Raw genomic sequence first — 17,753 nt, forward strand, 5'->3', positions numbered from 1 at the left:
TGTGCAGGGACAGTGGAGGCTGATGTATAGAGAGAAACTTCAAGCAGGAAACACAAGAGCTGACATGTCTGCAAAATGTGTAGTGAGAAGAAAACTCCATTACTTCAACAGCATTTCATTTGCAATTATGGTTCTTTTTGTGCTGCTTGTAAGAAAGCTTAATGCTGTGAGAGAGATGGATCGAGAGTGTTTGAGTGGGAGAGAGAAAATGACAGCTTTCTGCAAAGAGAAGTGGAGGATGGCAATGAGAGGCGAGAGTAAAGAAAAGCCCTTTTATTAACATGACGAGCCCAGGTCATGTTAGAACATTTCTATAAACAAATTGCAAACCCCCTAATACTACAGAACAGTTTTTGGAAAAAAAAAGCTTTTCAATCCAACCTACATCTTCATTGTGTAAAATGTTATTTTACTGGCAGACTGTTTACATTCGATGAAATAAAAATGGCTACCGTTTTTGCTGAAAAAAAAGTATATATATATATAGCCTATATATATATTTATTTTATTTTTTCTAATAATCTTCAGTGTGAGATCAAATACACAAATGAAACATTTAAAAAAAAAAAGATTTTACACATCTTAACCAGTTGTAATGGCTGTGGAAATGTTGTGCTTTGAAATAAAACACCAAGTTATCGCACAGCACTGTGTAATCTCAATGCCCTGCTTTAAATTATTGATTATCTACGGGCAACAGCTATGACCGAAAACTGATACCAACCAAATTCACTTGCATTACACAGGAGAAGGCTTGGTGATCAAAATACAAGGTTTCAAATAAGGGTATCTGGTATGTGACACCAGACACATGCCATCTACATACATTACGGTAACAAGTAGCAAACACACCAGCAGCACAGAGAAAAACACACAGATACTTCAAAACAGAATAAAGGCTCGATTTAGCTGAAGTATTTGTATATGTAAAAAAGAAACGTGTAAAATGTTACAATAAAAAAGCCTTATTTACATAAATCTAGCTGTGATCTTGCTTTCCAAGGACAAGGCATACAGTGGATAAAACTTTTTTAACCAGAGCCATTCTGTTTGTAAGGCCATTATTCCCTTCTCATCCCCTTGCTGTATTTTGTTTCTTATCCTCACTCAGTGGCTCACTTCAAGGTGTCCTGGAGTGAAATCCTATTCAGGAAAGGAGCTGTGGCAGATGAGTCTGACACTGCTGCTGAATTATTGATTGCTCTATTACATCACATACATTTAACAACCCAGAAGATCCACAGCTACACACACAGGTCGACAGACCCAAAAAGCTCCACATGAACACAGCCTAATTTTACAGCAAACTACTGCTATAATCTTTCTCTGCTTCAACTTTACACCTTCTATTTTCCTGCAGACCTCTGAGCAACTGCAGCAACTGTTCTTTGCTTTCATCTTTGCAAGAGTCCTGCAGAAAAGCTGCAAACCGCTTAAAGGAGGGAGTATGAGGCAGTGTAGTGGCCCTGTTCAATAATTACAGCAAATATGATCGATGGAGGTCAAATCATCTCGAATTTCAAGGCATTTGGTAATCTGGTTTGAAGATGTGTATCGGTGGAGCAAGCTAAATTTGATTTCAAACACAGCAAATGTGCGATGAACTGGGTGAGTGAAACACAGAGCAGCGAGGAAGGGAAACCTGAAAATGGAAGACGATAGAAACATTGTCTAATAGAAGAACCAAGATGAGTATTAAAGGGATAAAAAGTCAAATATATAGGATATTTTGCATACGAATAATGATTTTTCTATTCTTCCCATCATCCCTTGCTCTGTGATCTCCTCCCCTCTCCAGCACCCCTCCCTTTATACCCACAATGCTCTTGTCCTTGATACATAATGCAGAATATCTCATTCATCCCCCTGCTGAGGCATTGTACATCCTGTAGCATAACTCAGTGTGTGTTCGAAACTGGGCTGAGCCTCTCTGCTGGCTCTCTGTGGTTATAGTACAATAACATTAATCAACCATTACAGTGGCTCACAAAGCCCTGGATAGCTCATCTTGCTTTTATTTCCAACAATACACAATCAAATGAAGCAGGTGACACCCAGGGATATTGGCTAGTATGTCTAAAGATAATACATATGGAGCGAAGCAGACTCTTTTAACATAAACACGCACTAAAATATATAATCTAACTGCAGTTTATACTGACCAGTGATGCGCGCCGAAGTCTGCGGCTCATGGGTTTGTCAAAAGGCGGGCTGTTCATGGCAAACTTCTCCAAGTAGCCCTCTGGCAGTCGGATATCAGCAGGAAGAGACAACCGCTTGTTTATGTCCTGAGAAAGAAAATAAGAGAGGAACGCTAAATACGTGCATTTAAATTACTGATTTAAAACTTTTTTTTACTTTTGATTAGACAGGAGAAATTCCATAATGATTTGAAACAACCACCCAATTAAACATTAAAACCAAAACTATGAAAGCTTGAAATAAATATTCAAGAATCATTATATCCATAACAAGTTTCAACACGTTTCATAATTTATCACAGTATACTTTGCTACAGGTTGTACCCCATACTAATATAAAAAGAATAGCTATAAATTGTTGCTTTAAAAACATTTTCAAGCTATTCAAAACAGAATAGAAATATCCTTTATTATCCCTCAGAAGGTTTTAAAATTATTTGATATTCAAAGTTTAAAAAGTTGAATCTTTTCTTTTGTGTGAACAGGACAAATATAACTGTCTATTGCTTTGTCTTTGAATTAATAAATTTCTATTATTAGTATATACTGAATAAAATGTTTTCATCAAATTAGTGTCATAATTAGGATTCATAAAAACTTAAAACACTTAAAAAGAAGTCTTTCTGAAGTAAAGAAAAGAAGCATTTCAATATTCATGAAAAAGAAAATGCTGAATAGATGCCAAGGACTGCAACTCACCACAAAAACAAAGTAGTAATATTCAGCAGTTACGGCAGACCACAAGTATCAGAGCAGAAGTAATGACAATAATATCTTTAAAGGAATAAGAGAAAAAGAGTATTTTTTAAAGGTTAACTTAGATTTTTAATTTTATATAAATTCAACTCTACTTTGAGGCATCATTAAAGCGTTTCCCATCCAAACAGCAAGAAATCACAAGATCTGATTTATCTTCTAAAAGTAATTTTTAAAAACACTGTGTTTAATGCTGAAGAAAGCCTACAATTCAGAACAATAAATAAAATTTTGATAAAACACTGATCAGACTTTTCTTGGCTGACCATGATTTTCAGTTTTCTTTTAACCGGTAACCTGCAGATTAAACTTTTGGACTATACTTTTTTTTTTTCAAGCGATTTAAATAAGAAAGAAGAAAAATGCTGCAGGTGATGAGTTAATACTTGCAACTCAACAAAAAGTTTAAAAAAGTACAATATCTGATTTTCAGTAACCTCAAAAAATGCATTAAAGTTGTGATGCATTTATAAACCAATAATAGTACCAATTATCAGTTGTGATGTTTCCGTTCTTTATTCCTTTTTTCCTATCAAGAAAAAGTTTAACAATTTTGATCTCAAATCAATAATTTGTTTTGTTGTTTAACAAATAGTAATCACTGCAGCACCTAACAACTTGAATATTTTAGCTAAAGGTAAATTATATTGTTGCATATTGTAATTAAATTTAGATAAATATTTTTAACCTAGTCTTCAGTTATAAAGCAGGTCACCATAGAAATGCTCTTGAATAGTTCTTGCATGCAGCTTACTCTAAAACAACTTGAACAACTCGTCATTCCCTACAATAAATTGCCTCTTATATGTTATCATGTAAAACATATTCACCAGTGCCAGTCACAATTTGTTTCCATGGCAGCTGGAGCTGATTGGCCAAGCCTCAACACCCCCACAGTGTGATTTCTTGATATGAGCGTTCAAAATAATCTGTGTAAATTTACATGAGAACATTGGCTTCAGGCTACATGAGTGTTTGTGTATCTTTTGGGATAAAATAATAATAATAATAATAATAATAATAATAATAATAATAATAATAATAATAATAATAATAATAATAATAATAATAATAATAATAATAGATGGATTTCAGTGCTGGTAGAAGTTTAATCAGAGCTGAAGTTGCATCAACCAGATTAACAGCAGGCATCTCAACAACACAGATGCATAACAAACATGTAATGGCATGCCTGATGCTTTAGCAAATAGTTAATAATTTCAAGCAATAAAAAACAAGAAACAAGAGATGGTAAATATACTTTTTAACTTCAACACACATTTGAATGAAAAATAGGAATAGAAAGATGTTACAATGATAATACAATAATATGAGAAGCCTTCATTCATGTGCCATGTTTGAGGGGCAAAAATGGTATTAGTCACAAGTTCACAAAGGCACTGGGACGCATACACACTCATTCACTACTACAGATTCAATAAATCCCCCCACACCCACACACACACACACACACACACGTGCATTCCCCATACTCACAATGCAGATCAGCTCCAGTAGCTCCCTCATTGTCCTCCTCAAATGTGTTTTTCAATGCACTTACACACACATGCGCTTTCAACAATGTATATGTCTGTGACCTGATACATGACTGCACACACAGTGAGAGTGAGGGAGAGAGAGAGTGGGCTGGCACTGTGGTGGTGTGCCATCCACATGCTCAAAAGGAAGGAGGAGGGGAAGGAGGAGCAGAGGAATGGACAGATTCCTGAGGGGGAAAAGGCAGATGGGGGGAAGGGGTGAATAAAGGAGGGGTGGTGGATATGGAGAGAAAGCACTGCTTTTATCTTTCTTTGCCCTTCATTTCTCCATCAGGGTACTTTAGCATCCTCAGATGCATAACCATACCTCTGCCTGTCTTCCTTATAGCAAGAAATATTTCACCCCAGCATGTTTTGCTCCCATATTATTCCCCCCATCGTCTTCCTGCCTCTCCTTGTGGTAAACATGCTCTAAATTAGTCCTTTCCACTGCTCACAGCAGTCAGAAACTGGGCATCCAGAGGCATTTCCAATAAAACTGCTGTGCTCATCAGTCAGCAGCTCCTTCGTAAAGATGCAGACTGACTGAGGCTTGAGGGAAGTGCTACATTCAAAACAAGGTTCTGAACAGAAACCTTAGCTGAATGCCATTAGCACAGTTACAGTTACATACAAAAGCAATGCTAAATGGAAAATCTGTTTCCGAGATTTGTCTTTGTTCGGAGTACACACCAAACGTGGACAGAAAAGTTGTAAATTATGCTAGCTTCTTTTTCATAATTTAATGAAACCAATTAATAAGTCATTTTGTCAACGCCTCTGGCATCTGTGAGATACACACAAGGTATCTTGTGACATTTGTTCCTCCTGCAGCAGCAGCTGGACAGCAAATGCTGCAAATACTCTGCAGTTTACTGGTGAGAAAAGCAACAGGCTTCTCTGATAATTCAGCTGTAAGAGTGTAAAGTCTTAAGACCCTGACATCTCGATAATCATTACTTAAATTGGAGGGAGAAATTAATCTGATGACTTTTACTGGTGACAGAAGCCTAAAAAATCTGGAACGCTAACGGGAAGAACTTGTGCTAACAACAACACTTTTCGATGCTGAGGTTTTTATTGAAGGCAGAAGACTCAGTTTGTTAATTTCGGTAAAAAGGTGATGTGGGTAATAACTAAAAGAATAAGCATCAGACAGTAACATTAGACAATACTTAGTCTAAATAATAAAATAATAATTCACTCAAAATGTCATCACGTTTTTGAGCCAATATTGTAATAACAACTTATCAATATTGTAACCAGTTATGAAGTAGTTGGTGTAACATAAAAACAATCTTTAAAAAATGTAAAGTGGAGGCTTTAGGTTATTATACCCAATTAGGACTGCATGTTTTACATATAATGGTTTTCTAAGTTGTTATACCTATTACAAATAGGCAGTGATCTGCCTTCTGCTGGAAAAACACAAAAAGGTTCCTGCTTATAGTTACTGATTCTAACCACTTTAATCCCAATATACTAATCCTATATTTATGTTAGATAAAGACTATTCAAAATGTCAACTTTATTACACATTTGTCTTTGCATTAAAATAGAAAAAACTGTTTTACTGTGTCTGAGTTTCAACAGACAGTGTGATATTGTCTCTGCTCTAAATATATCAGTGATTGATGACTACTCATAGCAAAGAGGTATTAAAAAAATGATAAGAGTTGGATTTAAAAAAGGTATTGGCCGAATAGAGCTTTACAAAAAATAAAATAAGAAATAATCTACAAAACTCTGATCTGGCCATTTTTCTTATCTTTTCTTTCTTATTTATTAGCTTTTGATCACTGTTTTATTTGGGTTTTGTTTGGCAAACTGTTGACACTAAAACTGCTTGGTTAGGTTTAAGAACCAAACCTACCTGAAACGGTTGGTGATTGAACAGATTTGTGGTCATTTCTGCCACCTAAATAAGACGACTCTGGATCCCAATATAACAGTACCAAAACCAGTACTGTTTTGATGTATTAGTGTGCCCAATCTATCAAGATAGCTCTACAATCTGATACCCCTTAAAGTTCTGGTACAGAGTGTAATGGATGGTGGTGGAGAGAAGGTCTCCCCACAGCCTCTGGTGTCAAATCTCAAATGATTAATATTTCCAGGTGTTCTTTCCTCAGAGCCACATCCCCAGAACAGTCTGTCAGGTGTAAAAACCTTAGTGTATTTGTGTCTCTGTGCTTCATGCACCTCATTAGATATGCGCCGATGATGATTATTCCTCATGCGGACCCTCACTGGACTCTGAACCTCGTCAGAGGATGTCCCAGACGCTTGATCACTTTCACCATCTGATCCCATCTTCACATTTTCATGGACGATCCCTGTAACACACAAACACAGGCAAAGTCACTCTTTGGTTCAGAAACAAACAAAACACACTTAAAATAGATTTTGTAAATTATACAGACTTATTTGTTGATTTGCTAATTAAAACAAGCCATTGTCCTATATAGTTGTAGTGATCCAGTGTCTTACAAAATTATTCATTTCTATTGATTTTTGTTTTTCACATTACAAATGCAAACTTTAATGTACTTTATTGGGATTTTATATATCACTAAGTAGCATATTATTTGTCAATGTCCCCCCTGGGGATTAATAAAGTATATCCATTCATTCATTCATTCATTGTGATGACATACAGGGTATTCAAATGTAAACCAAATGCAGCACTTTGCAATTTTTTATTTTGAAAATCATATTTTTCTTTCCTTGGTCAACCACAAAGTAGGTGTTTGACCTACTTTGTGTTGGTCAATCACATAAAAGTCCCAAAAAATACTTTCAGGTGCATCACTGAAACACAACAAAGTGTGAAAAGGTTTCTGGGGTATGAATATTTTAACAAGGCTCTGAATCCTTGTTAGATTCCCTGTTCTATGAAAGCCAAAGACAGATCTCCAGATGATTGATGGCACCACCAGTAATAGGAAGGGGTGTAAGCCAAGTGTGTGTAAAATGGCACTCATAAGGTGAGGAGGTCAAAGATCAATGTAACTGCATGGAACAGGAGGTTTCCCATCTCTGCTTGCCACCCCCAACACCTTCATCTTGCCTAGAATCCATCTGATTAATGAGTCATGGAGCAGCTGACAAGACTGCCTCCATCATGTTGGTGTGTTCGTGAGGTAAAAGTGGGGGAAGGGATAAAATGGTCTCAACTTGCTGTCACAGAGACTCTGGGTCATGAACAGCACATAACATGTGTTTGGACCTTGGTGCTGATGTTCATGTTTTCACAGAGTTTATTCAAAGACAGACTTGTTCAAGAAAGGAAGTAATTTGCTATAAACTGCACCATTTACCCTTGATACAGCCAGCCAGCTTGAGATAAGACATTGAGACAGAGATTAGGAGGTTAGAGGGAGAATGAACATGGAGGAGAGAAAGAAAGAATGAAAGAAAGATAACTTCTTTGGCTGACTGTGACACATCAGCCATGGGATTTGAAAACTCTGGGCCAGAAAAGTGAAACCATTTGTTTTAGTATGCTGGGCTGTCATCTGCAGACCGGCTAAGGCTTATTCTAGGTAATTCGTTTGTATTTATTCCTGTAATAAGGATACGAGAAAGACAAGCTGCATACTTTGTCATAGAGTTTGAGGATGGAAAATATAGAACAAAGCAAAAACAAGAACAGTAAATAATATTTACTGGTTTTTTAATTCCATTTTTGTAATTCCATATTATGGAGTTTTAAACATCTCTCTAGCAATAATTTAATTAAGCTAATATAGACCTTAAATTAGATCCTTTATTCTTATTTTTTCTATTTGTAAGGCTTGAGAATATTCTCAAGTCTATCTGATGTCACCAGAAACATCTTGTCACACTTTTTATATCCTGGTATTAAGCATGCCACCTGTCCAGATATGCAAACTAATATAGACTTATACAAACTGGGCTATTAATTTCAATAATTCTGAGATATACTAATTATGGGTTTTATATAATAATTTTATATAATAATCAATATCATAAATTGTTTTTTATTACAATTTATATCTGAAGGATGGATTTGTTTCTCCCAAATAAATTTTTGAAAAACTAAAAACTCAACTGAAAATTGTTTTAGAATGACAGAATTCTCCCATTACACCACTGTGTAGTAAAAACTGAGAAAGCCCTATGCTGTGTAGAGTCTTATCTGGTTGTATCATGTCCCTATACTAATAGCATCACCTCCTTTACCCACTTTTTCCGTAAGTTGTGTGCAGTACGGAAGAACCTGAAACCCTCTGTACCTTTGAACCCTTGTTAAAACAGGAAGAAGTCATCTAATTTAAAAGTGTCTTGGCTGCAAAAACAACAGACAGTTAAGGTTTGGTTGCCATTATTATTCCTAAAATAATACTTGTCTGGGTGGAAAAAAGGTTGGCAACAATCTGGAAGTATCTGTGTGTGTAGCTTTAAAATGAACAACTGACTTCAAGACTGGCAAGAAAGTAGAAAACCTGGCTAGTTAATGATTAAAGATCTCTCGACAGGCTATAAGCCTTACATTAATAAGAGAAAAATAACAGAAAAACTAACACTCTAATTTGCTTTATCTCTCAAATCCAATTTATCTGATACTATTTCCATATAGTTGATTTAAAAAAGAGAATGGCTGCTAACACACTCACTTGTGTGCTATTGTTACTAAGTTTATACTTCCATATCTAACTTGTTAAAGCTTTAAACATTGTTAAAGAACTAAATATTGTATTGATGCAATTATCTCATATCAGTAGTAATAGCTGTAGCATGTTTTATCATTAAATGAAATAAATCAGGTTATATAATAAGTTAAGGTTATTTTGTAAGACTTTAAGACAATTTCTTTAAAACATCTAAAATATTATAAGGAGATTGTAAGGAAATTATTTTAACATTTGTTATGTTAAATGTCTATAAGTTGATAAAAGGAAAACATGACAAATAGTAAACATACCTATATATGTAAATTTCGGTTTGTGTTCAAAGGTTTAATCACATCACACTTCTGATGTAAGAATACAGGTAATAACAGTAATGAAGGTCAGACCACGGAGCAGGCAGTTGTCACATAATCAAGAATTAACTTTCACAACCCAGATGGTGAAACCTTAAACTGGACGTAACTGATACCAGAGTCAATGGAAACTGATCCTGGGCATCTACAAATGAACAGAAGCTGACATAGTTCCACAAGGTTGTGACAAGTGAGTATTGAAGTACTACAAGTATAATAAAGAAAGCCCTTTTAGAGGGCCCTGATCTTGCTTGTTTGCATATACAGTCAAGCAGATGAGGGTGAATGAGATAAGACAACGTGTGGGGGGAGGAAATTTCCATCACTATGCAAACCAAACCCAACAATCAGTCCAGGTTGTTTCACATTCAGTACAAAGCACAAATGTCACACACTTCTTGTTCCACCACATCGTCTTTCTACTATCTCCTGCAGCTCTCCTTTTTCCTGTTTCTCTGAAGACAAAGAGCAGACAGTAAATGTCACAAGTTACCCCTGCGTTCCTGCATGCAGACCGGTTGGCCTAGTTAGGGTTGATGACTAAATGCTAGAAGACTGAGCGGGATACTTTCAGGAAATCCTCACCCAGCTCTGCATGTGCTCCAGGAAGGTGCAATTCTATATAGAGCAAACAAAAAATAACTTCAAAAGGAGGATGCAAAACCCAGTGAGGAGTAGTCTCAAGCTGTGAAGAAAGTCAGAGGTTTACTTCAAAATCTCTGAAATTGAAGTCAGAGACTAAAGGAAATCTTTAGATTTCCTGTTATGAGCCTGCTAAACCTTCTCTGTTTAACTCAGCATTTTTACTTACTGCTCTTACAAACTAAACTATATCAAACTTTTAAAAGAGAACTCCTTGGGACCACGTTGCCAGGGGGTATACCATAGCAATTTTATGTTTGTGCAGCCTTGCAAGTAAATCAACCTGAGAAATTACTTGCATAAACTAACTTCTTTGCAGAATAAATATATATATATATTTACTATTTTTTTGTACCCACCAGTAAAATTTGCATAAAAGCTTCCAGTGTGGATGCAACCAAAAGTCATCTTTAAGTTTGATTGGATGAAAAATAATATTTTACTTGTAGAATATTTGTAGCCAGCGTTTTTACCTCTATTTGAAAGATGCATACAGTTCCAATACATTCTCAGATGTTGCCTTGGATTGATGGATATTCAGCATCAGGGTGCAGATGAGCTGCTGGTGAAGATGGACTTACCGATCCGGTTTCCTGGTGGGCGGCACGAATCCAGCATTCGAAGCATACGGAACGGCGACAGCCTCAGAGGGGTGTCTCTCTCACCCATCCTTATCCCCTCTCCAATTTTAGCCTCTCCCACCTTGGAGTCTCCCACCCTGGGAGCAGGTCCAGAACACCCTTGGGGATTGTCTGACATATCCGTTCTTGAAGAAGACTCACGGCACTAACATTTGAATATCTTTAAATGTTCAGAAATGCATTTCACACAGTATGAAAACTAAATCCAGGCCCTTTCAAGGAACTGAGGTCACTTCAGATGAGGTTTTAGTCAATAAATCCAGGCAGAAGTCTTGTTTTAGAAGCTGTGGACAATTAAAGGTCCAGACTTTTAGTCTGACAAAAATCCAGTCTACTGTATTGCCACAGGAGAACCAAGCAGAGGTCTAAGATTATGAGGACAGTGCAGGCGCACTAATGACAGCAGCAACTCCCTTAGCTGCAAATCCACTTCAACATTCTATCTACCTTTCAGGGTATTTTCTGTAGACTCACTCTCCCTTCACTTCTCTTGCTTTCTCTCTTCTTTCTCTCCGCAGTCACACTCCTCCTGCTGACTAAGGAAGGTCAAACAGCGTGCAGGTAGGTAAAATGCTGCAGAGATGGCCCAATGCATGCGATGTCTCAGAATAACAGGTGCTCTGTCTTCATTTGTATCTTCATGACACACGCAAGCAAACACGTGCAAAGATTCACAACACATTTATCTTACCCCTCCCAGGGAAAACAACAGTTTCATCTGTCACATGCTCAACTATCTGACCTCATCGGCTACCAGATCTTCTGTATCTCTTGTTACTTTTCTTTTCTTTTCACGTGACGTCCCGATTCCTCTTGTCCTTGTTTTTTTTTTTTATCTCTCTTGTTGTGTCAGATGTTTTTTCTCATGTCCTCTGCGGTCCCACTGTTGTTCTGCACACCACTCTATCCAGGCTGTTATGCTGCTTACTCCCTTCCACTTCCCTCTCTCGATCACTCCCTCCTTGCCTGTGGCGCTCCTATCAATGCTTCAGTCCTCTCGCTGCCTCCCTTCACCTTGCCATTACTCCCCTCCCTCTCATGTGATAGCAGTCGCTTTCTCTCTGCCTCCTCTTGTTACCATCTCTCCCTCGCTTGCGCCGAGATCAGAGATGGTATTGAAGATCGGTGCTGTCTTTCGAGTCATGAGCTGATGACAACATTTTCTGCATGATCAGCCTCTTTCTCAATCCCGTCCCTGTTCCCCTCCTCTCTCTCATGTTCACTGGCTCTCTACTCTCTGGCTCCTTGTTCTTACCACTCTCTATGGATAAAATTAAACCCTGAGGCTTTTTGATAGATGCCTCTGGCATCTTAGCAGCTTTTCCACTTTTTCTCTCTGTCTTTCCTCATGGGCGTGACACAGCACAGTATTTTGGCACCAAGTATCACAGCTCATCTCTTTAACATGACTTACCTCACATGCAGAAAATGTTCCCACCTAAAAAGACATATCACCTACGTGACTGTTTGACTCTAGCTTACAGATAACAGAATTCTAGGGCTGCACATTATCAGGAAAATCTGTAATACTACTGCTGAATACTAAGACAATAGCCAATCTTGGCAAGTAAATATACATTAAGGTTTGTCAAGGGCAGAGAAAGTCCTTACACACAACTAATACACTACTGGCATACAGAATGCCAATGCTTGAGATATAACATTTGACGAAATATTGCATAGAAGAGTGAGATCCCAGTATTGCAAACACTGAAATTGTGATTGCAGTTTAGCTTGGTGTACATATTTACTGTATGCAAATACTGAGCGAGTAGTACTAGCATTAGACAGAAGTATGAAAATACTTTAAATGATTAGCATTGGAGTTAGCATTGGAGTTGAGTAATCTGAACCCAAACTACAGGTTGTTGTATCGTTTATAATTTTGTCAGACACATAGACAACAAGTGAGTTCTGTGGCCTCATTTGTGCATTTAATTTGTGTAAATTAAAAAAAACTGTATTTATAAGCTGTGCACATTATTTTATCTAGGAAATCTATGCTTTTCTAACCCCTTTATATTATTCTCTCAATGATGTTCATAGTGAACATCTTTGTCTGTGTCTGTGTTCAGGAAACGTTTAAAATGTGGGTTGATGTTCATTAAATCTTGACAAGTTTACAAACCAAAAATAAGTTCATGAAACCAGAAAGAAATTCCACAGATTTTGTTTTTACCTTTACTGAAAATGTGAACTATTATCAACCTATCCTAAAAGAGAGACAAAACCTACAGGGGCTGGTGCAGAGAAAGGATCAGCCAGAATAAGGCATGAGTGTACTGACATACATGATACATTTTTACTGATTAAAGATCTCAGTACCAAATAAAACTGTAAAAGTTTCACGAGTATATGAAGACATGAAACAAATAGGATCTGAAAACCACAAACGTTATCTGTTATACAGTTCATGCTGAACTTTGAATGAATTTGGCGCACAAACTCAAAGTAACCAACGTTTTCCTCAGCTTTATGGAGCAAACCTCTCTGCTTGCTCCACTGTTTATGCACACCGATTATTACTAATCAATACAATGTGCTCTTCTACAAAATGTTTATTTTTATTCGTTTAAGTAAATAAAGCCCATTAGAAACTTTTGCAAGAAGCGTGAGAATCAATTTCTTAATGAAAAAAATTATTGATGCAAAATTAACTAAATAGTATATTACTGATCTTTTCTCACTGAAAATAGTTTCAAAATGTTTTCTTTGTCAAAAACAAATGAAATGTTTGATTTAGAAGGTCTTTCTGAAGGAAGTGTTTTATTTTCAGTGATTGTCAGGTGTGTGTGGATTGTGGGTTGTGACTTATACTTACACAAGGGTCTACCATTAAGTTGGCTGTGAGGCGAGTGTTTATATATTTACCTAAACACTCACAATAGCTTCACACCTAAAGAAAGGATCTCACTAAACTTTGCAGGTGTGTAATTGAGTCTTTAAAGGTAGACATTAAAGACGGATGTGATTTGGCCCATTGCTGCAGAGAGCTTCTGTAATAATAAGTGTTGATGACTAAATACTCATGGGTGCCAGGTTGCCAGCGGTAATCTCCTCTTTTTCAGATTGTCATGCATATTTCCCTCCAGGTTGTCTTTGGAAGAGGGATCCTTGATACGGCAGAAGATAACGCCTTAAAGAAGTATTTAGACAAAGTGGGACGTCTTGGATGGATACTTCATCTAAATGTCAACAAGATAAAGTCATAAAAGGCCATCTTTCCTCATAATAATTAACACTATATAGAGCTGATCCACAAGCTGGTGATAGATAAAGCCTCACATCCTCCTTCACGTCGGTTTTCAGGCTGTCTTGTAAACATTAACTAAGAAAACACTCTCATTCAGAGGCTCCCACACCCTACTTGTCAATAATGATAAAAATAACAACAAAGTATTTCCTAAAATAACAGACGAATAAGATTTTAAAAATGTCTGCGTGTGAAGGGGAGACTAAAAAAGTATTTGTGAGAAATTTAAGCATTTTGGTGTTTACTTTTTCAAAAATCTGCATGCCGTGTTTCAGTAGGTCACACTCTTTCTTAGATTAGAGCTCTGGCCGCTTACAGTGAGCTGCAAATAAAATGATGGTTTCCAAAGATGAATCCTTTAGCTTCAGGCCGGATAAAACATCAAGGATAAAAGGCTCTCCACTCAGCCCTTCACCCACCACTGTTTCCACGTCGCTTTACGTTCACAGACACAATGTCAGACTCGAAACAATTTCCCCTTGATCTGCAACCAAGACACACCGCATTTTGCTCCCATATAGGCCTCATTCACCATCATACTGCCACTTTCTTTTAAACATTTCTACAGTGAAATTATTGTTGTGTTTTCTTTCTAAAAATAATATATAATGCAGCCCGTCTCTACACTAAGCCAACAATAACAATCAAAGTGCATTTTTTATCCCTGAGGAATATGCATAAAAGAGAACCATACGCACAAGCCTTGGAGGGCTTGGGAGATTTTTAGTCTCCAGTAATTACCTCTAAAGCTCTTCTCTGCATCTAAGGAATCTTATTATTCAATTACTGGGACTGGAGTGCCTCCTGTAAGCTTCTAGCTCTGTTTACGTTGATCCCCAATATCCCAAACCCCCAAAGAACACATTTGCACATTCGGCTTTGGAAATTACCAGCAAAATTATTCATTAGCAACGTCTTGCTTAAGCCTCAAGCGCGCTTACAACACCAATCACAAAAAAAGGAGTCCGCCCCATTGTTCTTATCAAGTCCAATCCAAGAACCCGTAAATGGATAGCAGGAAGCACAGCGTATGAGGGAGAGGTTTCCAGCTATTAATGCAGTATTAATGTGCTACATTTAATCCCTTTCACTGATGAGGTCTCTGAAGGTGTGCAAATTGCAGGAAAAAAATTCTTTTATCTTTGCATTTAATATTTAAATTCAGTATCTTATGTAAAAGAGAAAAAGAGAGGAAAGGGGGAGCAAAGGAGAGGAGACATCTGTGACATTATCAAAAATAGCAGCTTGCGACGCGTTTGGAGACGAGTCGGCAGCTTTTAGCAGAGTTGTTCTCTCTGTGAAACCGACAGGATGGCCGACTAATCCTCAACAGTGTAACTACAGATTTTCACACAAACACAAAGGCAGAGATGAGGCTGAAAACTGCATCGCTAATCATTCCTCGCTGCATGTGTGGGTGTCGCCCTATTTAGCAACAGATTAATGCAAACCTGTGAGTTGGGCACACACTTCTAAAGAACAGAGTTACCATAAAATGCCACGTTATTTACCGACCTGCGTCTGTCTATACAGTAGTAGTAAAAAATAAATAGAATTTCTTTCAGTTCTAAGGTTTTATAACTGTTCTTATTCAGTCTTAAAAAAGGATACCTTGATATATGAGTTGACCTTTTACATTGTAATTTATACTGTAACAAAAAGTGCAGAAATAGCACATAAAAAGCTAATCACACCCAATGATTTGATCAATTTTCAAACAAGTTGTAGAAGTAATATCTTATGGGTCTTGGGTCACAGTGTTTGAAGAGTTTTTTACAACCTTGCTTCAGTCTATTTACAGGCCATTATTTATATGCTGTCCTTCGTAGTTTCTGCCAAAGGCCCCTAACGCTCATCCATCCATTTATTTTTCAGTAATTCTGTTTAGGGTTGGCTTCTTGTCTGTTTGAACGCTGCCTCAAATTTGACTCTACAGCTGCTAGTCTTGATTTGAAGGAACTCAGTGTTTTGACTGTTTTGCAGTTTTCTAAAAGTTTGTTCCAATTTAGTGAAGCTTAAACACCATGTGCTGCTTCTCCATGTTTGATTCTGGTTCTGGGGATGCAGAGTAGACTGGAACTAGAAGACCTTAGTGGTATGGAAGGTTGATACAACGACAACAGGTCTGTAATGTATTTTGGTGCTAAACCTTTCGGTGATTTAAACTAAGGGATCTAAGATCTGTGTTTCTGCTGGTAATTCTTCAAAACATTGCAAACCTGTACTTCTTTTTCAAACAGTTAGGAGGTCTAACAGATGATTCCTACATGATTTTTGTGGTGAAAATACTATAATTTTTCTGGTCTCAAATTTCCATCAACACAAGACCATTGGATGGATGGATGGATGGATAAAAGCATACTTGTTAGAATTTCAATTATGTATCATGTAGGCAATAATATGTGTCTCTACTCTAATTCCATTTCACATTTATTTCTACACTTGACTTAAATTTTAAATTTTTCCATGTTACGTAGGAGCTGTGTTTATGCCAAACAAGCCAAGTGAGGCCTGTGGAGGCTGAGGTCTAGTTTCTCCATATTTGGGTGAGATTTTAGTTGGCTTTGAACAGCCTGACCTTAGAGTAAAGCTGCTGAAACAACCACTTTGAGGAAGATTAGCAGCTGTTCTCTGTATTTTCCACTTGTGAATCATAGTTTTCCCTGTGACGGACTAAGAAATAACCTTATAAAAATCTCTATAAGTGTATTTATAGGGATGTTTATAAAAAAGCCACAGCTCTACCTCTAAGATCCCTGTTTATGTCTTTTCTCCTATGAGTTATATTAACACACACCTAATGCTCTAGACCTGAAAACTGCCAAAACTTCAGCAATAATAGAGATAATCAGATTTGGGGACAATCACTGAATCATGCACATTTGATTAGCACCACCTGGTTGTAGCCAATCCTCTTAATTATTATGAAAGTAGGGTGTAGTGAGGTTATTCATATAATTTTAAGACATGATAAGAACCAATTACTATTTTAACCATGCTCTAACATGAACGCAGTAGAAGTAAAGGAGATTGTGCTCTCCTTTTACCTTGACTCATAAAGACGAATACAGCGGGCGGGTAAAATGATGATGAAGAAAGTGAGAGACAGAGAAGTGGTGGGTTATCTTCTTAGTGCAGCAGGACAGAGAGATTGCATCAAGCCGCTCAATTAAAGGATGCAACGTGCTCTGACTGTCGAATGGCACACAGTGAGTCAGCAAGACCAACCAGTTGGCAACACACACCCACGGAGAGTCCCCCATAACATTTCAAGCTACACCTTATCAAGATTTTAATAATAGAGTAGCATCTATTCTAGGTTCTGAGTCACAAACTGGGCCTTTTGGGGGATCTTCAGAACTCAGAAGCAGATGTGGAGTTCAAAGTCACTCCACCAAACCAATAATCTGTGGGCTCTGGCTTATACTCTCAGTTCTACATGAGCGTTAGACTACCCATTAGTTTGCTCACCAGAACACATGGATCTAAGCCGTCCATCATAAAAGATATTCGTACCCCTTGAAAATCTTTCCACGCTATCATTTTACAAACATAAATTTCAACGTATATTATTTTAATTTTAATTCGACAGACTTACACAAAGCAGAATGTAAATAATATGTGATTTTCAAAATCTTTTATAAATTAAAACTTGAAATGTGTGGCTTACATTTTTATTCAGTCCCAATAGTCATTACGTTGTAGACGTCACCC

General features: G+C 37.2%; 1 protein-coding gene across 8 annotated transcripts in view; it reads right to left on the reverse strand.

Annotated features, from left to right (window-relative positions):
* The window catches only part of LOC102217376 (cyclin-dependent kinase 17-like), a 47,946-nt gene that overhangs the window by 11,575 nt on the left and 18,618 nt on the right, over nucleotides 1-17,753 (reverse strand). For 7 of the 8 annotated variants that reach the window (XR_002752621.1, XM_023331996.1, XM_023331981.1 and 4 more), the window contains 2 exons: nucleotides 6,698-6,831; nucleotides 2,163-2,288 (listed from right to left, as the gene is read on the reverse strand). Coding sequence is in view for 7 of the 8 variants with exons in the window: in XM_023331996.1 (XP_023187764.1) it covers nucleotides 2,163-2,288; nucleotides 6,698-6,831 (260 nt within the window). In the remaining variant the exon portion in view is untranslated. Of the gene's footprint in view, nucleotides 1-2,162; nucleotides 2,289-6,697; nucleotides 6,832-10,726; nucleotides 11,862-17,753 lie in introns of those variants that run through there. The other variant, XM_005811223.2, reaches the window with a different exon arrangement.

This window comes from Xiphophorus maculatus, chromosome 1, assembly GCF_002775205.1.
Source record: "Xiphophorus maculatus strain JP 163 A chromosome 1, X_maculatus-5.0-male, whole genome shotgun sequence".
Classification (NCBI taxonomy): domain Eukaryota; kingdom Metazoa; phylum Chordata; class Actinopteri; order Cyprinodontiformes; family Poeciliidae; genus Xiphophorus; species Xiphophorus maculatus.